This window comes from Elephas maximus, chromosome 4 (assembly GCF_024166365.1).
Source record: "Elephas maximus indicus isolate mEleMax1 chromosome 4, mEleMax1 primary haplotype, whole genome shotgun sequence".
In the NCBI taxonomy this organism is placed as follows: Eukaryota; Metazoa; Chordata; class Mammalia; order Proboscidea; family Elephantidae; genus Elephas; species Elephas maximus.
In genome coordinates, this window is record NC_064822.1 from 77,212,311 (window position 1) to 77,238,461 (window position 26,151).

The 26,151-nt window shown below is 35.8% G+C and overlaps 1 protein-coding gene across 4 annotated transcripts in view; it reads left to right on the plus strand.

The window, feature by feature from the left end:
- Positions 1–26,151, plus strand: part of PIK3C2G (phosphatidylinositol-4-phosphate 3-kinase catalytic subunit type 2 gamma) — a 432,221-nt gene that overhangs the window by 168,019 nt on the left and 238,051 nt on the right. For 3 of the 4 annotated variants that reach the window (XM_049882566.1, XM_049882568.1, XM_049882567.1), the window contains exons 15-16: positions 515–645; positions 11,589–11,777. In XM_049882566.1, the coding sequence (XP_049738523.1) occupies positions 515–645; positions 11,589–11,777 (320 nt within the window). The remainder of the gene's footprint in view (positions 1–514; positions 646–11,588; positions 11,778–26,151) is intronic. The other variant, XM_049882569.1, reaches the window with a different exon arrangement.

Here is a 26,151-nt window from a genome sequence, read left to right on the forward strand (position 1 = left end):
GTCTTTGCCTTGGAGGAGCTTTACCTCCTATCTACAAAGTGGTCCCCAGACTTATAGATTTTGTGAATCAGAGATCAATGTAGAGTAACTCTTTGTATTTTCCAAAGTGATGCCATAAAAAATTATAATTACCATCTACAGTTTCGTCACCTTCTGATAGACATTTAAGACCAAAATGTAGAAAGGATATAACTTCAGCATTAAACAAAAATGTAACATATTTATCTTTATGAAAAGTGCATATACTATTCTTACTTTTCTCATTTTGCCTCAGAAAGCATTACAGATCACTAAGATATGCCATTTGTGTAGATAATTGAGAATTGGCCAAATATCATGTATGTTTAACTCTCAAGTGAAAGCTTTAATGATTCTATTTTAAAATGATAAAAAGCACAGAAAAGAGAAATTTTCCTTTATTTTAGGTTCTACAGATCTAAGATGGAGGTTATTAAATTAATAATGAATTGTTTGAGTCACCCTCAATAAATGACAAATTGTTCCTTTATTTCAGATTGATTTTCCAGCTACCAGGTGGGAGTACATGAAACCTGACCCTGAAGAGAATAGAAGTAATCTTGTAGAACCATCAAAACAGTGCTTAAAACATATTGCCAGACTTTCACAGAAGCAGTCTCCCTTACTGTAAGTGACTCAGGTCTTCTGAGTGAATTTTCCTCACTGTTTGTGATATCAGTCATACTTGAAACACTTATATCTTTAAATAGTGAGCATTAGTTCCTACGAAACTGCTTCCATTTCCTAAGGTCACACCTGGTGAATGATCAATTAATGTCTAGGAGCTAATTAAGTAATTTTGTATGCTTTAAAAGATTTGTTTCCTGTGATACTTAGCAACTTTAACTTTAGACTAAAGGAAAATAAAAGAGCTAGAAAGCACTCAGTTCAAAACAACAAAGCAGGGTGATTAGATCTATGTCAGCATGTAGTAGTGGAAAATCACTGCTCGACCATCCTTCAAGTAGGTAGGAAGTTGTTTTAGTAAACAGGAAAAAGCAAAATTTAATTATTATGGCAGATTAAAAAAGAACAGAAACAAATCGTGCTTTAATGGTGCTAAATTAGTAACTAAGGAGTACTTCAATTTTCTCAAACAGTTATTTTTTGGATGAAACCCAAATTCCAGGAAGAATTTAGGGGAGTTAGTGGCTTTAGTACTGCTACTTGGTAATATGTAAGTCACAGCTAATTGTGTTCATTAATATTATGCCAAAAGGATACAATTAAGAAAGAAACTTTTCTATTGTGATATCTCTGTAGTCTATTAAACTCAAAATATGTGAACATTTAAAAGAAAGACCTCTGGTGCAAATTACAATGAATAATTACTGAAATGCTGTTCTTTATATTACCTTCACTTTTTAACCAAGAAGATCCAATGTAAGTTTATGTATCATTTTAAATTGCCTTTCATTCCTATAACAATGTTTGTATTCAGTTACAAAGTGCTTTCAAATGCATTTTCTCGTTAAACCCTACAAAATCCTTTGAGAAAGTAACAGATATATTGTCCTATTTAAATAGGTATTCAGGAAAGTTAAATGGTTAGCCCGAGATCACATGGATAGTAAATAACAGAGTTATGACCAACCAAGATCAATGAGAGCGCTTCTGCATCCAATCATAGAAAACAGGGAAAAAAATATTTCTGTCTAAAAAACTTCTAAGACCAATCCATCACTTGGCTTCAAACATAATCTTTTTCTAGATGGCTCTCAAATGATGCTCCAGCACAGATAACCCCCCTTAGCTCCAGAGTTATATCCAACTACTTTCTAATACGTCTTCTTGAATGTTCAATAGGCTTCCATACTTGATTTACCCAAAACAAAACTCTCGATCATATTTCATCCCCCAGCTTGTCCCAAACTTATTCCTTCTCCAGAAAATAATTCCAATATCTGCCCATTTGATCAACTCAAAACCTTGAATTCCTCCATGTGATCTTGACTCTTTGGCTTCTCAATCAACTAAAATTCCAATTGTAATTCACCATCAAATCATGTCTGCTCAACTTCCAAAATAAGTCTCTAAAATCTAGCCACTTCTACCTATATTCACTGCCATCAGCCTAATTCCAGCCAGCATAACCTCTTGCCTAGAATATTGCATTAACTTGCTCTGCTTTCTTCTACTCTGCCTTCCTCTTCAACCCATTCTTTACTTTGTGGTCAAAGGAATCACTCAAAAAAATACTCAGATTACATGACTTTCCTGTTCAAAACCTTTAAATGGTTTCTTATATTCTTAGAATAAAATGCCTTATACACTATATCCTATCACAGTATGTAGCACCTGGACAAGCTGGTTACCACCATACTCTCTAATTTCATCTTGTGTTACTCTTACTCATTCACTTCAAGTCAGTAACATCAGTTTTTTTCATATACTACAAACGTGCTATTCCATTTCCCAACTCAAGGCCTTTTTATTTGGTGTTCCTTCTACCGGAAATGATTTTTCCTCAGTTCTTCATATGACTAAATAATCTTATCTTTTAGGTCTTCACTCCAATGTCGTCTTCTGAAAGAGGTCTTTTTTGAGCACTCTAAGGAAGTCTTTCTCTACTTTTTCTCTATCATGTTACCCTTTGTGTTATCAGAGTTAATATAATATTTTATCATCTTGTTTATGCATGTGTTTATTTCTTGCCCCCCTCCCCCATTAATTTCTAAGAACTGTGAGAACAAGAAACCTGTCTGTCTTGTTTATGTGCAGTGCTTCACACTGTGATAAAAAAAAATGTAAAATAAATATGTTATAATGAATAATTTTCTTTGCATACTGTCTGACATAAACAGTTACCCTAGAGGGTGAAGACAATGGAAGATTCTCATGGTTTCATGGTACATGTATGATGATCCATTCCCAAGCTAGTTCACTGTCATCTTAGCTAGGTCAATCATCTGTTTACATATTTTTGCTGGCCAAGAAGCAATAAATTGAAATTTCAACTATATTGAAACAAAAAATGTCAAAACCAAAAAATCATAATCACAGTAACTGCCTTTAAATGTTAGAAGTTTGTCTTATTAAATGAACCCTAGTAAATTCCACTTGTTTTTTTACTTCAGTTTCTATTTAAGTTAATAACTTACACATAAAGCTCTTTATCTTTTCCTCTACTTTATCTATTCAACTACAGTTATTAATGGTCGGTGACATATAGTTGTATTCTGGAATGTGAAAACAGATGGAAAAGAGCCTTCAATGTGATAAAACTTGTGTTAGAATTAGACGAACTTTTCCTTCTAAATATGACATTTTATCATTTAATTGGTGGCTTTACTATTCCATCTTTCAAATTGCTCAAATGTAATCAGTCAGGAAGTTCAAATTTAATGAGTTCCACTGAAAGTGTGTCTATAATATTAACACTAAAAAAGAAAAAAAAAAAATTTTATGCCAACCAAAAGAGTGTTTCCAGGTGTGAGGAAGTTCCCAGAAAAAAAGATATTAAAACATTTCCTTTGAAAAGAAATTAATATTCCATGTCTAGCCAAGAAGCATAATCACTACAATAACAGTTCCTCTGCATTAAATAACTATGACACAGAAATACATATATATAGGTATGTGTATATATATATATATAACATTGTTGTTGTTGTTAGGTGCTGTCGAGTCAGTTCCAACTCATAGCAACCCTATGCACAACAGAACGAAACACTGCCCGGTCCTGAGCCATCCTTACAATCATTGTTATGCTTGAACTCATTGTTGCGGTCATTATGTCAATCCACCTCGTTGGGGGTCTTCCTCTTTTCCGCTGTACTCTGCCAAGCATGATGTCCTTCTCCAGGGACTGATCCCTCCTGACAACATGTCCAAAGTATGTAAGACACAGTCTCGCCATCCTTGCTTCTAAGGAGCATTCTGGTTGTACTTCTTCTAAGATAGATTTGTTCATTCTTTTGGCAGTCCATGGTATATTCAATATTCTTTGCCAACACCACAATTCAAAGGCATTAATTCTTCTTCGGTCTTCCTTATTCATTGTCCAGCTTTCACATGCATATGATGCCATTGAAAATACCATGGCTTGGGTCAGGCGCACTTTAGTCTTCAAGGTGACACCTTTTCTCTTCAGCACTTTAAGAAGTTCCTTTGCAGCAGATTTACCCAATGCAATGTGTCTTTTGATTTCTTGACTGCTGCTTCCATGGCTGTTGATTGTGGATCCAAGTAAAGTGAAATCCTTGACAACTTCAATCTTTTCTCTGTTTATCATGCTCATTTGTCCATTTGTGAGGATTTTTGTTTTCTTTATGTTGAGGTGCAATCCATACTGAAGGCTTTGGTCTTTGATCTTCATTAGTAAGTGCTTCAAGTCCTCTTCATTTTCAGTAAGCAAGGTTGTGTCATCTGCATAATGCAGGTTGTTAATGAGTCTTCCTCCAATCCTGATGCCCCGTTCTTCTTCATATAGTCCAGCTTCTTGGATTATTTCCTCAGCATACAGATTGAATAGGTATGGTGAAAGAATACAACCCTGATGCGCACCTTTCCTGACTTGAAACCAATCAGTATCCCCTTGTTCTGCCTGAACAACTGCCTCTTGATCTATGTAAAGGTTCCTTATGAGCACAATTAAGTGTTCTGGAATTCCCATTTTTTTGCAATGTTATCCATAATTTGTTATGATCCATACAGTCGAATGCATTTGCATAGTCAATAAAACACAGATAAACATTCTTCTGGTAGTCTCTGCTTTCAGCCAGGATCCATCTGACATCAGCAATGATATCCCTGGTTCCACGTCCTCTCCTGAAACCGGCTTGAATTTCTGGCAGTTTCCTGTCGATATACTGCTGCAGCCATTTTTGAATGATCTTCAGCAAAATTTTGCTTACCTGTGATATTAATGGTATTGTTCTATACTTTCCACATTCAGTTGGACAACCTTTCTTGGGAATAGGCATAAATATGGATCTCTTCCAGTCAGCTGTCCAGGAAGCTGTATTCCATATTTCTTGGCGTAGACGAGTAAGCACCTCTAGCGCTACTTCTGTTTGTTGAAACATCTCAAATGACATTCCATCAGTTCCTGGAGCCTTGTTTTTGGCCAGTGCCTTCAGAGCAGCTTGTACTTCTTCCTTCAGTACCATCGGTTCCTGATCATATGCCACCTCCTGAAATGGTTGAACATCGACTAATTCTTTTTGGTATAATGACTCTGTGTATTCCTTCCATCTTCTTTTGATGCTTCCCGCGTTGTTTAATATTTTCCCCATAGAATCCTTCACTATTGCAACTCGAGGCTTAAATTTTTTTTTCAGTTCTTTCAGCTTGAGAACTGCCAAGCGTGTTCTTCCCTTTTGGTTTTCCATCTCCAACTCTTTGCACATGTCATTAAAATACTTTGTCTTCATGAGATGCCCTTTGAAATCTTCTGTTCAGCTCTTTTACTTCATCAATTCTTCCTTGTGCTTTAGCTGCTCGACGTTCAAGAGCAAGTTTCAAAGTCTCCTCTGACATCTATCTTGGTCTTTTCTTTCTTTCTTGTCTTTTCAATAACCTCTTGCTTTCTTCGTGGATGATGTCCTTGATGTCATTCCACAACTCATCTGGTCTTTGGTCACTAGTGTTCAATGTGTCAAATTTATTCTTCAGATAGTCTCTAAATTCAGGTGGGATGTACTCGAGGTCATATTTTGGCTCTTGTGGACTTGCTCTGATTTTCTTCAGTTTCAGCTTAAACTTGCAAATGAGCAATTGATGGTCTGTTCCACAGTCAGCCCCTGGCCTTGTTCTAACTGATGATATTGAGCTTTTCCATCATTTCTTTCCACAGATTCAGTCAATTTGATTTCTGTGTGTTCCATCTGGCAAGGCCCATATGTATAGTCTCCATTTATGTTGGTGGAAAAAGGTATTTGCAATGAAGAAGTCGTTGGTCTTGGAAAATTCTATCATTCAATCTCTGGCATTTTTTCTATCACCAAGGCCATATTTTCCAACTACTGATCCTTCTTCGTTTCCAACTTTCGCGTTCTGATCACCAGTAGTTATCAATACATCTCGATTGCATGTTTGATCAATTTCAGAGTGCAGCAGCTGATAAAAATCTTCTATTTCTTCACCTTTGGCCCTAGTGGTTGGTGCATAAATTTGAATCATGTTGTATTAACCAGTCTTCCTTGTAGGCGTATGGATATTATCCTATCGCTGACAGTGTTATACTTCAGGATAGATCTTGAAACATTCTTTTTGATGATGAATGGAACACCATTCCTCTTCAAGTTGTCATTCCCAGCATAGTATACTGTAGGATTGTCTGATTCAAAATGGCCAGTGCCAGTCCATTTCAGCTCACTAATGCCTAGCATATCGATGTTTATGCATTCCATGTCATTTTTGATGATTTCCAATTTTCCTAGACTCATACTTCATACATTCCAGGTTCCGATTATTAATGGATGTTTGCAGCTGTTTCTTCTCATTTTGAGTCATGCCACATCAGCAAATGAACGTCCCAAAAGCTTTACTCCGTCCACGTCATTATAGTTGACTCTACTTTGAGGAGGCAGCTCTTCCGCAGTCATCTTTTGAGTGCCTTCCAACCTGGGGGGGCTCATCTTCTGGCACGATATCAGACGATGTTCCACTGCTATTCATAAGGTTTTCACTTGCTGATACTTTTCAGAAGTAGACTGCTGGGTCCTTCTTCCCAGTCTGTCTTAATCTAGAAGCTCAGCTGAAACCTGTCCTCCATGGGTGACCCTGCTGGTATCTGAATACCGGTGGCATAGCTTCCAGCATCACAGCAACACGCAAGCCCCCACAGTATGACAAACTGACAGACATGTGGAGGATATAAAACATACATGTTATATATTTATGTCCTTATGTATATAAATATTTATATATGTGAAAACATATATATGTATTGGTATGGGTATATATATATATATATGTAAATGAAACAACTGTTTTCAGAAACTGGACAGCAGACAGACAGTGCATGAAGTGAGCGCCATGATTAAAGTGCCTTTCAGCTGAAGGCACTTTTCACACGATGACTCTGGAACTGTGAGTCAATGAAGAGAATGCAGGTCTTGTGTAGATTAAAAAACACAGAAATGAAAGTTCAATGATGTCGAATTACCTGAAATTTTAAAGCATGATAGTGAAAAGAAGAATGATGTGCAGAATAGGAGCTTCAGACTTCTCTATTGGGGGCCCCTTTCTTTCTGGAACCTGTAAGAGAAAAGCTACTGGGGAACTGTGAAATATATGTAGATTCCAGAGGTTTCACAGTGCTGGGAGACAGGAATTCTGACCAGGCAGAATGGAGAAATCTCAGAGAACACCCAGGTATTCAAGAGAGCATATTAGATGCACATTATAAACAAGGCTGCTCTAACTTTAGATTAAAGCTACACTAGACCCAGCCTAATAAATCTTAATAACAAGTCTCAAAAATATTCAGCTGTTCCCTCAGTAATTAAACTGATCCTTAAAGAAATTAAAAATTCAATATCCAAATAAAAAAATGCATATAATAAAAAATTGCTATGCATGGGATGAAGTGTAAAAATATAGCCTGTGACTGGGTAGAAGGGAAGAGCAGTTAACTGAGACAGACCCAAAAATGTTCAAATTAGCCATTAAGATTTTAATACAGCTATTTTTTTTATTATAAAGATTTCTGTGTTCTATTGGATCACATTCTTTGGAACGGGCATGTATATGGATCTCTTCCAGTCACCTGGCTAGGAAACAAAAGCTGGAGAATGAATAAGAAAGACCAAAGAATTGATGTCTTTGAACAATATTGGCGAACAATATTAATATACCATGGACTGCCAGAAGAACAAACAAATATGTCTTGGATGAAGTATAGTTGGAATGCTCTTTAGAAGCAAGGATGATGAGACTTTATCTCACTTGCTTTGAACATGTTATTAAGAGGGACCGATTCCTCCAGAAGGACATGCTTGGTAAAGTAGGTCAGTGAAAAAGAGGAAGCCCCTCAATGAGATGGATTGACACAGTGGCTGCAATAATGGGCTGAAACATAGCAACAATTGTGAGAATGGTGCAGAACTGGGCAGTGTTTCTTTCTGTTGTACATAGGGTCACTACAAGTCAGAATAGATTCTATGGCACCTAACAACATCAACACCATGAAGATATTTAAGGAACTGAAAAATACGATATCTAAAATGTACATATATATGGACAAACTAATAGATTGCATAATGCAGAAGAAAAGAACAGTGAGCTTGAAGACAGTAATAGAAATTATCATGTTGAAGCAGATTAAGAAAAAAAATCTTGAAAATAATGAATAAAGCTAGTGAATAGAGCTTTGTGGCCCATGCTATGTTGTCATGCAATACAGCATGTGTACATTAGGCACACAGAAGGAGAGGAGAATTATAGGGCAGAGAGAGAGAAGAAAGAAAGAATAACCATAATTTTACAAATTTTATTAAGGAAAAATCAGCCCACAGGTATTAAGAAACTTAGCAACTTTGAAGCAAACACACAAATAAACACACACAAAAACAGCCCCAGGCAAATCATAGCCAAATAGCTGAAAACTAGAAATAAAGATAATAATCTTAAAAACATTAGAGCAAAAATGTAAATTACACAGAAGGAACCTACAATAAGATTAACTGCTAATTTCCAGTCAGAAACAATGCAGGTCAAAAGACAGTAGAATAATATTTTTATATACTGAGAGGAAAAAAAAAAAATTTTGTCAACTGAGAATTCTGTAACCAATAAAATTTTATTTCAAAATTACGGCAAAATGGAAATGTTCAGTTAACACAATGGAGTTAGTTAACTATGAGTATATCTACACTACATCGTTGTTCATTGCTGTCAAGTCGATTCCAATTCATCCTGACCCCATGTAGGCACATAGGGTTTTCAAGGCTTTGACCTTTCAGAAGTAGATAGCCAGGCCCATCTTCGAGGCACCTCTGGGTGGGTTCAAACCGCTAACCTTTCTAATATTCACACAGAAACATGGATATTTGACGAAAGTAACAAAAACAGTCTTGAAAAAGAGCAACATAGTTGGGGAATTTACAAGTCTGATTTCAATACTGTAACTTACAATAAAGTTACAGTAACTTCATACTCTTGAAAGAAGATTAACAAAGTTTGAGGATTTACAAATCTGATTTTGTGAATCAGAATAAAGTTTTAGTAATCAAGATAAGGATAGGCAAAGAAATCAATGAAATAGCATTGAGAGAAAAAAGAGCCCAGAAATAGACCTGCATTTATATATGTTCAATGTATTTTTTACAAAATTGTCAAAACTATAAATGAGAAAAAGTCTTTTCAGCAAATGGATAAACTCATGGGGAAAAAAAGAAAGAAATGTAAGGTTTACTTCATGCCATACAAAAAAAGTTAATTAAGGATAAATCATCATCCCAGATTGTAAAATCTAAAACTATATGTATATACCTTTTACAAGAAAACTTAGCAGGACAGATGTTATGGTAGGGAAAGCTATCTTAGAAAAAAAACAGAAAGCATATTAGCTATAAAAATTTTATAAATTGGACTTACTCAAAATTTAAAACTATTCATCAAAAGGAACTACTAAGGAAACAAATAGGCAAGTCATATTCTTAGAGAAACTTTGAGCAAAATATCTGTATGACAAAATTTTTGTATCCAGAATACATAAAGAAATCCTACAAATGAATTAAAAAAAAACCTACAAATGAATACAAACTTTCAAATAATGCAACAAAAAAGTGGGCAAATGACTTGAACAGACATTTCTGAAAAGGAAGATATGGGCCAATAAGCACATAAAAATTACACAGACAAAATCAAGTGTTGACAAGAATGTGGTGTAACTGAAACTCTTATTTTCTGCTGGTAAGAATATAAAATTCTACAACAATTTTAGAGAAGTTTGACAATTTCTTCAAGAGATAAACAAACACCTGACATACAATCTAGTCATGCCCCTCCTAGGTGCTTAAAGGAGAAATGGAAAATACATCCACACAAAAACTTACACACAAATATTCACAGTAGACTTATTCATTATATGCTAAAACAGGGAACAACCCAAATGTCCATCAAATAGGAGAAAGGATGAACAAATTATTTTATATTCATACAAAGGAATAATACTTATTAAGAGAAAGGAATGAACTACTGACACACTCAACAACATGGATAACTTCAAAAACATTATACTGAGTGAAAGAAGCTAGACCAAAAAAGACAAAAGTATACACTCTGGTTTCATTTATATGAAGTTCTCAAATAGGTAATATTAAGCTAGAGTGAAAGAATTCATACCTGTGTTTGCCTCTAGGGGGATGAAGGTGAGGATTGCCTAGGAAGAGGCGTGAGAAAACAATTTTCTATCTTGATAGGAGTAGAGTGGGTTTTTTTGTTTGTTTTTTGTTTTTTTTTTTTTACCACGTCTATGCATTTGTCAAAATTTATTGAAGTGTATCTGTGCCTTTCTTTCTGTGTAAATTATATTGCATAAAATGATTAAAAGAAAAAAAAATTGTTCAATATTGGGAAAAAGGGAATTTAATCAGGACAAAATTTGTTTTAGTAATTTTGTTATAGAATTGTGTCTTGTGAGAGCTTTCTGCTGGGAGCAATGACAAAACACAGGAAAAGAACCTGAATGTACCTTAAAATTCAACTATAATCCTCCTTTCATTTTACAGACAAAGGTAGCTTCAGAACACACTGTTGGGTATTTCTCATTAACTTTCTTGGCATTTTAGCTGATTGAAGCTGAGCAACAGAAAGCCAGGTTGGAGGTGACAGTGTTGGAAAGCTGTCATTGTCATGTAAGAAATGCTGCCCTCCAGCTGAACTGTGCTTCTGAATGCTGCTGCTGGAGTGTAAGCAAAGCAGACAAACTGTCAGCCAGTGAACGGCCCTATTACTAGACACAGATCTTCTGTTTGGGACCACTCTGCAGGGGGAAATACTTGAGCGTTTAAGGAAGTCCTAGTCACTGGCATTTTAACCCCAAACTTTCAGTGAACTCTGATTATTTAAAGCCAGAATCCAGCGATGAATAGAGTTCTTTGTTTTGAAATTTAGAGCAAAGAGCTTTCTGAAGTTTGATGAAACTTGCTTTGAGATAAAGGAATATCATCTTTAAAATACGCCTTTTTTTCACAGGCCCGCTGGAGTCTGAGTTAATTTATAAAGAAAGTAAGAGGGTAAACGATTGATTATCTCTGTTCTAAATAGTACATGCTGCAGGATTCAGGTAACTTGGTATGCCCTGAAGGAGACAGATTTTACCAACCAAAATGACATTTTTTTAAAAAAGTGACAAGAATAAGAGGGACAAAAAATAAACGTGAATTACCTGAACTAAAGGATTTTTTTTTTTTTTTTTTTAATAAAAGACTGTAGTTACTGGGAAACAAGTTGATGAAATAACCTATCAAACTGTCCCCAGAAGATAAAGGACTTGTTTTCCAAAATAAAATAAGATAAAACTCAAAGAGCTAGAGTAAGGTTTTGTGCTGTGTGTTTACAACAACATTTGTTAGTGCAGCGAACTTGAGTAAATTACAGTTTCCAATCTGGTTTTTCAGACTCTCTGAGGAAAAGAGAAGATACTTATGGTTTTATCGTTCCTACTGCAATAACGAAAACTGCTCTCTTCCTTTGGTCCTGGGTAGTGCCCCTGGATGGGACGAACGAACTGTTTCAGAAATGCACACCATTTTGAGAGCATGGAAATTTTCTCACCCTTTGGAGGCACTTGGGCTTTTGACTTCCAGGTAAGAACTTCAAAACAAGCATGGTATCACTGGCTGAGAAGAATCTGTTTGAAGAGAAAAAATAAATGACTATATAATTAGTTCAGTAGCTATTCTGTTTGTTTCTGATTTCAGTAGCTCTGATATTAATTTTAGATAAATTTAAGCTATGGATATTAATTTTAGACAATTCTAAGCTATATTGGTGCCTTCCGTACTGAACTTAAAGCAGAAATAATGGTCATAGTTTCTTAAATAATGTAGTTGTTCTTACAGAAATACAATAACAAAAAAATAATAATTGGGAAAAATTCCCTATTTCTGTCTCTCTCAAAAAAAAAAAAACTCCTTGAAATATGAGGCCGTATATTTTATTATTGAAACATGCAGAGTATAGAAAAATGTTTTCCTTATAGTAGAGGCACAATTAATGTCACAATGATGATGGAAAGAATTTTTTTTAATCCATTACTCATATTTTCTCCATCCAGCTCCTCCCTCAATAAAATACAAACCAAACCAAACCCAGTGCCGTCGAGTCGATTCCAACTCATAGCAACCCTATAAGATAGAATAGAACTGCCCCCAAAGAGTTTCCAAAGAACACCTGGTGGGTTCCAACTGCCGACCCTTTGGTTAGTAGCCATAGCACTTAACCACTATGCCACCAGGGTTTCTAATAAAATACAGAGGGGGATAATGATATCTTCTTGTTAAGGAGACACATCTGGGAAGAAGTGTGGTATCTGGCTCTGGCTCCGGAGAAGCACCTCTTCCTTGGCTTCCCTTTTATACTCAAATCCAAGAAAAGATATTTTAAGTCTGTCTCGATAGCATCAGCTGGTTGATGCCATGAAGAAAGTCAGCATTTTCTAGAGTCAGGGCAGAACTGTGGAACCAGCTCTACCCTGAATCCTCTCTCCAGGTCCTGGGGGAAGGAAAAAGGTGGGATAACACAAAGAAGCTATTCAACTTGATTTGTTTAAGTTCGTTTAAAAATTAATGTCCTGTATAAAACTCATGGTGTAGCAAAGAGGGAGAAGGTTTTTCCTGTTACTTGTAAGAGCTTCCTCTCAATCATCTAAGCTGAAAACTTATTAATCATTTCGAATCCCTCATTTTTTTATCCCTCCCTCTCACATTGAAGGTTTTGCTTGGTTTTATGGAGTCTTGCATTAATTAATGTGTGCCCAGATGCCCACTTCTTCTTTAAAATACGTAATTTGCCATCATTTGAGCTTGGAGATTTTTCCTTTTATAAAGCTTTGTGGTGCACACAAAGTGGAACCTTCCCAAACTTTGCAGTGTAGAGTTGTTCACTTCCACTAGTACGGTGCTCTGTTACTTTATAAAGGACATGTTATTGCAGTGTGTTACACATAATGTGTAGAACATATGCACTTTCACCCACAGTTCTACTGAGAACTCCTTAAGTTCAGACAGCTCATCTTAATGTCTCTGTATCTCAAGGGTTTAATACTTGGGCATGGTATTTACTCAATATTGAATCAATCGTTTTCTAAAACATGACTTGTTTTAATATTTAAATTGTACGTTACTGGAGGACTGTCTTAGTTTGCTAGTGCTACAAGCAAAAAATACCACAAGTGGATGGCTTTAAAGACAGTCATCTATTTCCTCACAGTTAAGGAGGCTAGAAGTCCAAGTTCAGGGTGTCAGCTTTAAGAGAAGGTCCTTTTTTTCTTTCAGCTTCTAGTAACTGCAAGCTGTCCTTAGCATCCTGGGCTTACAGATGCGTCTGTCTCTGCTGCCTCTCTTCCCTTTGTGTGTGTGTGTCTATATCTGTTCTGGTCTTTATGTAAGATACCACTTAGAAGTGATTAGGTTTAAAACCCACTCCATCTAGTATGACCTCATTACCATAACAAAAGAAAACCTCTATTTCAAACTAGGGTCAAATTTATAAGTACAGGGATTAGGACTTCAACACATATTTTAGGCGGACACAATTCAATCCATAACAAAGGATTATATTTTATTTATTGCCCACATCACTTTGCACAGTTGAATGAATTAATGATATGGTAAGAAAATCAGTTAATGATTGATTAAGATAAGTCACAGCTAATCATTCTGCTGAAACAGACAAGTTCTCATCTCCACCTTAGTCCTAACTGGTATTCCTGATTTAGATATACACGGATAGCCAAAATCTTCCAAAAGTATTTTTCTAAATTCTGTTTTTTTGCTGAAATAAGATTTAGCATATTGGTATAGTTATTATTTTTTCATCATTGAATTCATTAGCTGATAAAGATTTGGTTCAAAATGTGAAGGTAACAGCTCACAGAATAGGAAAAATACTTGCAAAATTATATATTTGATAAGGAAATTATATCCAGAATACATAAAGACCACTTAGAACACAACAATAAAAAGATAAATAAGCCAATTTAAAATTGGGCAAAGGACCTGAATTGATTTTTTTCACAGAATATAGAGAAATGACCAATAAGCTCAACATTATCTGTAAGGGATATGCAAATGAAGCCACAATGAGATATCACTTTATAACCACTAAGCCAAAAAAAAAAAATCCCATTGCTGTCGAGTCGATTCCGATTCATAACGACCCTATAGGACAGAGTAAAACTACCTCATAGGGTTTCTAAGTAGCTGCTGGTGGATTCAAACTGCAGACCTTTAGGTTAGTAGCCTCAATTCTTAACCACTGTGCCCCAAGGGCTCCTCATATCTACTAGAAGGGCTACATTTAAAAGACAGTATAACAAATGTTGATGACAATTTGGAGAAACTTTAAGCCTCATACATTGCTGGTGGGAATGCAAAATAGTGCAGTTGCTTTGAAAAATAGTCTGGCACTTCCTCAATGCTAACCAAAGAGTTAGCTTAAGATCCAGTAATTCCACTCTTAGGTATATATAAAAAAAAAAAAAAACCCAAAAGAAATAAAAAACAGGTATCCACACAAAAACTTGTACATAGCAGCTTTATTCATAATAACCAAAAGTGGAAAAAGCTCAAATGTCCATCAGTTAATGAGGGGATAAATAAAAGTAGTATATCCATACACTATAAATATTTAACAATAAAAATGAATGAATACTGGTACATGCTATAACATGGATGAACCTTGAAAACATTATGCTAAGTGAAAGAAGCAAATCACAAAAGACCATATGTTACATGATTCCACTCATATGAAATTTCCAAAATTGGCAACTTTGTAGACACAGAGAGTAGATTATTGGGTTTTTTTTTTTAAGGCTAGGGTTTGCCTACAGGGCTGGGAGAAATGGGGAGTGACTGCTAATGGGATGGAGTTATTTATTTATTTATTTTGTAACTTGTTTTCTTAAGACATATGTTGGCCCATACTTTATCTGAAGACATTTAAGTGTTTCAGCTAATATTTTTTGTAAAGTGAATAGAATATTTCTTAGGAAAAAAATCTTAATCAGAATGATTACAATGTTTAGTAGTTTGCTCGCCTATAAAATAAGGTGGTTAGCTAGATGAACTTTAATATTCTCTGATCCCTGATACCTAAGCACAATTCTGCTTATACTGAACCGTCTCTACCTAAATAAAAAAAAAAACTGAAAATTATTTGACTTAATGTTTTAATTGTTCAGATGAAGTTAATATTTAGTGCCTGTTAGTACTATCTCATTTTCCTATCCACAGTAATCCTGTGAAGTAAATACCACTGTTAACCCAGTTTTACGGATGAGGAAACAGAGACTTAAAGAGGTTAAGTTGCCCCCGACGTTTGTAAACTGAGGAGCTAAATTCGGCAGTATTGAGATCTTAGCTTTCAGTATTAACTACTATGTTTTGTAGCCTTCCTACATGAAGTATCTAGACTATTTATATATTTAACAATCTTTAAACAATTTTATAAATAGCAGTATTAAACTATCTTATTTTTCAAATAGCAGTATTAAACTATCTTATTGTTTTCAGATGTTTCTACTTCACAATGTAATTTATTTTTTCCTGATACTTAGAGATTATGGGGACTGGTTTCAAAGTAGAGCGCAGTTTATTAATCATCGTTCAGGCAGTTTGGTAGAATCTTGATATTCCTGCACACTGGACAGTTCCTTATCATGTACCAAATAAGGTCACTGAAAAAGTTGGAGTGTTTTCGTTGTACTCATTCTATGACTCCCACACGTAGTTTAACTGAACTGTTAAAAAGAAAAAAAAAAAAAACTTGAGGACAAGCTGTTTTCAAAAATGAACCTTTCAACTCTTCTAAATTCAAAAGCTGACTTTCTGAGCACAAACAGCATGTGCTTGTTAAGTGAGTTGTCAGAGTGAGGTTTTCTGAGATCTATTTTTTTTCTTTTCCCCTCCTTTGAAGAGTCTATCTTTTGGATGCTTTAACCTCTTGAGAACTGGTGTGTTCCATTTCCAGCTTGGAGAGTACTTGCTTCTGTCTGAAGGTTCACCTCCTCCTCTTAGTTATTTTTAGCGGGAGACATGCTTAGATTTAATTTGCCTGATGTGTGCCATACAATGTTAATATTTCCACTACCGAGTGCCAGCCGTGTGCTCACCAGATACTGATACTTCCATTAGAGAAGGCAGTGCTGTCAGAATAACAGAGACCAAGGCTAAGGTCTGTGGTTCTTGGCAGATGGTTGCTATTTCCCTGAACCCTGATGCACAGGCACAACTATTCAACTGTTAATATCAAGCAGAAATTACCCAAGGAATTAAAAGGAGTTCAAGGAAAATATTCATTTAAAAATAGCAACTCTGAATTGGCATCAGAGGATTTCATCAGGAGCTTAAATAAAAATTTGACAAGGACTTGCCAACCCACATGATGTAAAATTATTGTTTGCAGGAAAAGAAGAGATACTTGCAGACAGTGCCTTAGCTTCCAAATCAGTTTCCTTGGAAAAAAAAGTTTCACAAAAATGTTTGCTTCCAACCACTGTGTTTTTTATTGTATAAATTCATACTAAAGCCCTTCTTTACTAGCATTGTAAATAGGGGGAATGATATGATGCAACTGTTAAAACACTCACATTCGACTGGATAATTAAGTAATGGATTGTGGTGTATCTTTTCCATGCATTTATTGAGCAAAAATATATGTCCAGGGGAATTGGTATGCACTGAATCAAAGATATTGAAAAACAAAACGTAGGGACTGCCTCTTAGAAACACACAATTTAGAGGGAGCAACTTAAGCTGGAGATTACCACACAATATGTCCTCTATACTGTAATCAAAGTAAGTACAAAGTGCTGTATTAGCCCAAAGGAGAGAGAGATGAATTCTTTCCGAAAAAGTAAGGAAAACCTCACAAACGAATTAAATTCTAACTTGAAATATGCATAGGAATTTCATGAGTGTAGAAGAGGGAAAATGTGATTCCAGGAAGGAAGAGTACCATGTTCATGATTATGGAGGTTAGTTATAGAGAAGAGTGAGTAATTGAACATAATATTAGAAGGGAATTACACAGGGTGACAAGGTTGAAAAGGATGGTTTGGTTTAAATTGTTGTCAGTGTCGTGAACCGGGGTAGGTAGTACGGACTTGTTCCTACCACCCATAGAATTTTCTTAAGAAAGGGAGTCATCTAATCAGATTTATGTGATACTAGGATAATTCTGAAAGTGTGAGCAAGAATATTAGATGGATGGTAGTACACTGCAATAGTCCATTTGAAAAATGGCGTGGGCCTGAACTAAGTAGCAGCTGAGAACCACAGAGCAGATTTGAGAGACATTACAAAGGAGAGTGAAAAAGAGAGAAAAGACAAGAAAGGCTTTGAACTTTCTGATTTGGGTAAATGCTAGACAATTACATCACTAAGACAGGAATTACAGAAAAAAGGAAGAGCAAATTTGCATAGTGAAAGAGGGAGAATTCTGTTTGGGACATGTTGAATTTTTTTAAAAACCTGTGTGATACCCAGAAGGAGATATCCAGTAAGCAGTTGTATATATAGATCTGAAGTTAATAGAGCGTTTAAAAATTTGAAAAACAAGTATGGAAGTTATTGACTTTAAGGCAGAAATTGAAGCCACAGAGGTAGAGGAAATTAAAACAGCTATCGTAAAGCAGAGGTAATAGCAGCACCTACCTTATAGGGTCCCCCGCGTGTGTGTCAGTTTGTCGTTCTGTGGGGGCTTGCGTGCTGCTGTGATACTGAAGCTATGCCACCAGTATTCAGATACCAGCAGGGTCACCCATGGAGGACAGGTTTCAGCTGAGCTTCCAGACTAAGATAGACCAGAAAGAAGGAGCCGGCAGTCTACTTCTGAAAAGCAATAGCCAGTGAAAACCTTGCGAATAGCAGTGGAACATTGTCTGATATAGTGCTAGAAGATGAGCCCCCCAGGTTGGAAGGCACTCAAAAGATGACTGCGGAAGAGCTGCCTTCTCAAAGTAGAAAAGTCGACCTTAATGACATGGATGGAGTAAAGCTTTCGGGACCTTCATTCGCTGATATGGCATGACTCAAAATGAGAAGAAACAGCTGCAAACATCCATTAATAATCAGAACCTGGAATGTACAAAGTGTGAATCTAGAAAAATTGGAAATTGTCAAAAATGAAATGGAACACATAAACATCGATATCCTAGGCATTAGTGAACTGAAACTGACTGAACATGCAATCTAGATGCATTGATAATTACTGGTGATTTTAATGCAAAAGTTGGAAACAAAGAAGGATCGCTAGTTGGAAAATATGGCCTTGGTGATAGAAACAGTGCCGGAGATGGAATGATAGAATTTTGGAAGACTCATGACTTCTTCATTGCAAATACCTTCTTTCACCAACATAAACGGCAAATATACACATGGACCTCACCAGATGGGACACACAGAAATCAAATTGACTATATCTGTGGAAAGAGACAATGGAAAAGCTCAATATCATCAGTCTGAACAAGGCCAGGTGCTGACTGTGGAACAGACCATCAATTGCTCATACGCAAGTTCAAGCTGAAACTGAAGAAAATCAGAGCAAGTCCATGAGAGCCAAAATATAACCTTGAGTATATCCCACCTGAATTTAGAGACCATCTGAAGAATAGAGTTGACACGTTGAACACTGGTGACCAAAGACCGGACGACTTGTGGAATGACATCAACTACATCATACATGAAGAAAGCAAGAGTTCATTAAAAAGACAGGAAAGAAAGAAAAGACCAAGGTGGATGTCAGAGGAGACTCAGAAACTTGCTCTCAAACATGGAGCAGCTAAAGCAAAAGGAAGGATTAATGAAGTAAAAGAACTGAACAGAAGATTTCAAAGGGCGTCTCGAGAAGACAAAGTGAAGTATTTTAATGACATGTGCAAAGACCTGGAGATGGAAAACCAAAAGGGAAGAACATGCTTGGTGTTTCTGAAGCTGAAAGAACTGAAGAAAAAATTTAAGCCTCGAGTTGCAATAGTGAAGGATTCTGTGGTGAAAATATTAAATGATGCAGGAAGCATCAAAAGAAGATGGAAAGAATACACAGAGTCATTATACCAAAAAGAATTAGTCGATATCCAACCATTTCAAGAGGTGGCATATGATCAGGAACCGATGGTACTGAAGGAAGAAGTCCAAGCTGCTCTGAAGGCATTGGTGAAAAACGAGGCTCCAGGAATTGGTGGAATATCAATTGAGATGTTTCAACAAACAGATGCAGCGCTGCAGGTGCTTACTCGTCTATGCCAAGAAATATGGAAGACAGCTTCCTGGCCAGCTGACTGGAAGAGATCCATATTTATGCCTATTCCCAAGAAAGGTCATCCAACTGAATGTGGAAAGTATAGAACAATATCATTAATATCACACACAAGCAAAATTTTGCTGAAGATCATTCAATATACTGCAGCAGTATATTGATAGGGAACTGCCAGAAATTCAGGCTGGCTTCAGAAAAGGACATGGAACCAGGGATATCATTGCTGATGTCAGATGGATCCTGGCTGAAAGCAGAGAATACCAGAAGGATGTTTACCTGTGTTTTTTTGACTAAGCAAAGGCATTCGAATGGGTGGTTCATAACAAACTATGGATAACACTGCGAAGAATGGGAATTCCAGAACACTTAATTGTGCTCATGAGGAACCTTTACATAGATCAAGAGGCAATTGTTCAGACAGAACAACGGGATACTGATTGATTTAAAGCCAGGGAAGGTGTGCGTCAGGGTTGTATTCTTTCACCATACCTATTCAATTTGTATGCTGAGGAAATAATCTGAGAACCTGGACTACATGAAGAAGAACGGGGCAACAAGATTGGAGAAGACTCATTAACAACCTGCGTTGTGCAGATGACACAACCTTGCTTGCTGAAAGTGAAGAGGACTTGAAGCACTTACTAATGAAGATCAAAGACCAAAGCCTTCAGTATGGATTGCACCTCAACGTAAAGAAAACAAAAATCCTCACAAATGGACAAATGACCATGATAAATGGAGAAAAGATTGCAGTTGTCAAGGATTTCATTTTACTTGGATCCACAATCAACAGCCATGGAAGCAGCAGTCAAGAAATCAAAAGACACATTGCATTGGGCAAATCTGCTGCAAAGGACCTCTTCAAAGTGTTGAAGAGCAAAGGTGTCACCTTGAGGGTGACCCAAGCCATGGTATTTTCAATGGCATCATATGCATGTGAAAGCTGGACAATGAATAAGGAAGACCGAAGAAGAATTAATGCCTTTGAACTGTGGTGTTGGCAAAGAATATTGAATATACCGTGGACTGCTAAAAGAACGAACAAATCTATCTTAGAAGAAGTACAACCAGAATGCTCCTTAGAGGCAAGGATGGCGAGACTGTGTCTTACATACTTTGGACATATTGTCAGGAGGGATCAGTCCCTGGAGAAGGACATCATGCTTGGCAGAGTACAGGGTCAGTGGAAAAGAGGAAGACCCTCAACGAGGTGGATTGTCACAGTGGCTGCAACAATGAGCTCAAGCATATCAATGATTTTAAGGATGGCACAGGACGCGGCAGTGTTTCGTTTAGTTGTGCATAGGGTCGCTATGAGTTGGAACCAACTCGACTAACAACAACAACAAAGGATGGGGATGGTGAAAATGAATTTGAATTTGCTTTGAAAGAAAGCATAAGGGAATAAAAGAAGAACCATGATATTTAGACTCAAAAATCCCTTATTTTTCAGCTCTTCATGCTGATTTTGTGTGTAATCTTTAATGCATCCAAATGTCTATAAGCTGCTTTTAGCACACCACTTGCTTTATGTCAATGAATTTCTGAGTGTGCCTGTAAATAACAATAAAGTTCAATCGTATAAATAACACAATCAAAAACTATTCTTTCAGTATAAATAATTATCTTGATTAATCAATACCATGACTACATGGTGAGAATATCTGGTGGTACAATGGTTAAGCACTTGACTGCTAACAGAAAGGCTGGTGATTTGAACCCACCCAGCAGCTCTGCAGGAAAAAAAGACCTGGAAATCTGCATCCATAAAGATTACAGCCGATAAAACCAAATGGTGTAGTTCTGCACTGCCGTATAGTGTCGCTATGAGTCAGAATTGACTGGATGGTACCTAACGACAACAATATAACTATGTAGTTAATTCTCCATTTCTATATGCAAGTTCATTGACTATCCATCAGAAAATATTTCTGTACAGCTTCTATATCTGCTTGGGACTGGCATCATTCCTATTTCCTTCAGTTCAGTAGTGGGCCAATGTACCAGTCCAGTTAGACAGATTACACTGTTCACTATTTATTATGTGTCTCTCTTGATCCATTTAGAATGCAGTAAAATAAATAATACACCCAAGCTAGTTTTGTGGATTTCATATATAAGTGTACAAAAGATCAAACGGCATTGCTGAAGTACTGCAGAAAATTTACTTGTCTCCTACTCTGGAGATTTTGATCCTAGTCTCAGTGCAACAAACAAATGAACTTGGGAAAACTGCTTAATATCTCTGAGTTTCAGTTTCTTCATCTGTATTGTAAGGAGACTGAACTAGGTCTCCAAATTTTCTTGGGTTGTAATAGCCTGAAATTATGTGAAAATTCTTGAAAGGACATGAATTATTCATGAAAGAGAGGTTTACAGTCATCTTAAAGAACCCTTTTTCACCACTTTGCCTAGAAAAAAAAATTTTCTCCTGCCACATCTGATCAGTTTTGTACTAGAAAAATAGCAAAGATATTCATATTGAAATTTTTCCTCCAAACTGATGCTGACTGTGTCATTGGAATCAAACCAGTTGGAGAAACAGTTCTGCGCTTCTGATGGTTTCCTAATTCTAGCTTGGCGCTGGGGCCTTGAACTGTGAATATCCTCTTAGTGATTCATGTGAATTCTTACTGTGTATTCTGAAGTCTGACATTTCTGTTACAGTTAAATTTGATCTCAGATTTCTTTGCTTTTCAGTTCACTCAAAGTCACTGCTTTTAAAGGTCAACATTCATTACATCACAGTGGGCTTTCACTCATCATTTCAAAAGTTCTTTGAGTAAAATATTGCCCGTCTATCATTTTTCAGGCTAGTAAAAGAGGAATAGAAGAAAAAAAAAATAATGATAGTGGGAAAAATGAAGGGAGTAGAAATGATATCAAAATAAGTGAAGTGAAAGACAATAACATATATATTTTCCTATTGAAATTTTATTTTCATGACTCTACTTGGTCCTGTTAAAGGCCATTTTGATCCCCTGGCATATTCTTATAGCCTACTGGGATGTGAGGAATTAGAAATAGGTAAAAGAGGACAAATGACTATTCCAAAGTCTGTGTGTAGATCAGATGGTTTCAAAGCCAGTTTGTCACCAAGAAAGACATAGGTTGATGTGTTAACTGTGTTACAAACAGGCTATAGGTGATGATTCCTTGACCTGTGATTCCACAGTAATAACACATGAGCAAAAGTGTGCTGTATATCAAAGATTCTAAAAGTGAGACCTAGAGTCCCCAAGATGCTTAAAGGAGTGTCACAAAGCCAAAATTATTTCCATAATAATTCTAAGATGTGATTTGCCTTTGTCACATTCATTCTGTCAGAAGTGTAGCATTTTCCAGGGACTACATGATGTGCAGTATCACAACAAATTTAATATGGAAGCAGATATGAGAATCCAATCATCTTTTATTAAAACAGACATTAAAAAGATTTGCTGAACGTAAAAGTGTCAAGCTTCTCAGTAAATATTTTCTTTATTTTTGAAAATATAGGTTTTTTTATAGAAATATTTGTGTTTACAGGTAATGGATTTACTAATACTATTTTAAATGAATACATATTTATTAAATGTCTTGGTTTTATCTCTAATATGGCAGTCGTTGATAAGTATAACCCACATAAATGCTTTCTGGGGTATTCAGTACTTTTTAAGAGTGTAAAAGGGTCCTGAGACAAAAATGTTGGAGAACTGTTCTTATAGAGAAAACACTAAATCCTAGACAGTTTCTACCTCCACCTGGAGGAAACTCCTTTTTTCCCTGCCCATGCAAGAATTACCATTCCAATTTAATCTTTTACCCTACCCTAAACCTGTGATTTCCCAATGTTGTTGGCAAGGTACACAGTTCATATTTCACTGAAGTTCCTTTGAAAATCGTTTATCTGAAAGTTGCTTTAGTTTTAGTTGTTATTTTTTTAACCTTGGGTTTTCTAGCCATCTATCCTTGATTCCGTTGATAAATCTTTACAATCTTAGTCTTCAGAGAGCATTTTTCCTTTGTCTCTCAATGGCTGTTTCTAGGCGCTTCCATAACAATTATTGTACAAAGGTATATTTATCTTAGTTTTGGGATCTCGTCCTTTTACAGATCCCCAAGACCCAATTGTTGCTCAATCCAGGGGCAACTAAACACCGAGTAAATAGAATGACTGCTCATGAAACTCACATAAAACTGAATAATAAGCCAAAGTCATGTTTTGCTTTTGACCATAATAGTTTTTGTTCCACTATTCAGACATGCTTGGGAAACTAAATTAGCAAATATACAGTTGCTTAAATGAACATTTAGAAAATGATGAGTGACCTTAAAGAAGTGATTATTTCACATGGACTCTTGCTAAGCCTAACAAGAACGAAAAAAAAAAAATTCTTTAAATTTACAGGATCGCCTCCCAAACAATTCATGGAGTTTCACTGACCTTGTATCTTCTTAATATATCAAACCAGGTCACCATTTATTACCATGTGAGTGTTATATTTTCTAACTGATTATAAGGAAGTTCCTTGTAAATGTAAATAATTGTGGACCTAGTTGACATCAACTTGATGAATCTTCTAACAGTACTTGTGTTCCAATTTAAAGTGTCACGTCTTCTACAGTAATTACAGTTTCAAGGTTAGTGGAATTGCTAGAGTGTGTCTCTTGGTTTATGACTGGCAGGAATTATATGTGTTTTTTCAAGCAAATAGAGTCATTAGAAAGATCAATAACCTGGCTTGTGAAAAATTCAAACTAGGTTGCTACTCTTCTGTTACATGTGACATTTCAGTCTGTAAATGACACACCACAGTCACAGAACTAATATGGGAAGACCCCACCACATTTAGAAATGACTTCCTGACCAGGAAATGCCAACAACTGTATCCCAAAAGAATGTTTAAATAGTTCAGACATCACAGGGAAAAATGCCAGGATTTGCAAAACATATTTGTCCATTGATCTATACCTGAGTTCAAGGCCATGAAAAGTGTTAAGTTATAAATAAATTTTTCAAGGTCAGAGATCTCTAGTTGAATGTATTATGTTAGCAGAATATTCTAACTCAGCTAAAAAAATTAAAGCTTGTTATTTCACACAACAATGTTTGCTCTTAAAAGGGCACAGGATTTGGAGATTTTCCCACTACTGCTGATAATAAATTTGCGATTATTGATCTATATTTATTAATTAGTTGGACAAGCCTTACTTTAAAAAAATCCTTGTTATATTTAGTAACCAGTTAAACATCCTTATATTTGGAAAATTTTTAAAACTATACTTGGAAAGAAAATTAAAATTATCCATAAAACCTCTATACAGATAAAAAAAATATTCTGTATTAATATTCTGGCCCCTCCCTTTTTTAATTAATCATTATAGAGAAATATACACATATTTTTAAAATGTATTACAATGCATAAAATTTTAATAATATTTAATCGTTAAATATTCATATGCAATATAATTTTTAATGACTACATAAGTTACATCATGTGGACATAGCATATTTAACTTTTTATCCTTAGACATTTATATTATTTTCAATTTTTGCATACATATATCTTCCCACATATCTCCTATTACTTTCTTAGGATAATTTCCCAAAAGCAAAATTGCTAGATCAAGGAATAAGTATATTTTTTAAGTTTTTTTTTTTAGTTCATGTTACCATGTATTGCGGGCAATATATTTAAAGGACCCATTTCCCAGGAACTTCACCAACATTGCCAGCCTCTCTTTTAATGTAGCCAACTCTTTTCTAAAATAGGCAAATGCAAGTTATATTTGGATCAGCTTTAATGTCATCAGGCATTAGTAGTCACAGCTCAGGGTGTCATGTGGGTAGTTTCTTAGCAACTTCTCCTCCAATTTCTTCCTGAGCTTCCAGCAGTAGTAATGAATAAAAAACAGATATCCTTTTTCATTATGATACACACACATTCTTCCTAGCATTTGCACATATAAATGCAAATATGTACTTTTCCTTTTGGACTATGTTATAAAGGTATTACTAGTTTTTGGTTCTCCTATTCTTGAAGGAGCCTGAAAAAAAAAAAAAATCCTGCTCCTCCTTTACCTTGGGATTTTTTTTTCCTCCTACCTTTTTTGATTCCAGCAGAGACCTATATGTACTGAGAGCGAAAAAAATCTGGAATTTGTGTGGGTGGTATGTGTGAAAATAAACCTGTTGTTACCAATGTAAATTATCCCGGAGCATAGAAAGGTAAAACTGGATCTGTAGTATTATTTTCCTAATTATTATCATGATGTTCAATGTACTTTTATTAGTTTTCCACCATATGTGGAGAATGGTGCTAAGTCCTAGGAATAAAAAGTAGGATGGGACTTGTACTCAGTTGGTTTATTTTTTTTTTTAATAATGTTTTATTGTATCTGAGGTGAAATTTTACATGGAGAATAAGGTTCCCATTTAACAATTTTTATACAGATTGTTCTGTGATATTGGTTAAATTTTTCATAATGTGTCAGCATTCTTATTATTTTCATTGTTTGTTCTGTTTCCATTAATCTAGCTTCCCTGGCCCTCCTTACCTTCTCATCTTTGATTCAGGATAAATGTGGACTGTTTGGTCTCATATAGTTGATTACCTGAGAGCACAGCACTCATGGGTGATATTGTTTATTTTATAAGCCAATTTATTATTTGGCTGAAAGGTGACCTCCCGGAATGGCTTCAGTTCCAATTTCAAAGGG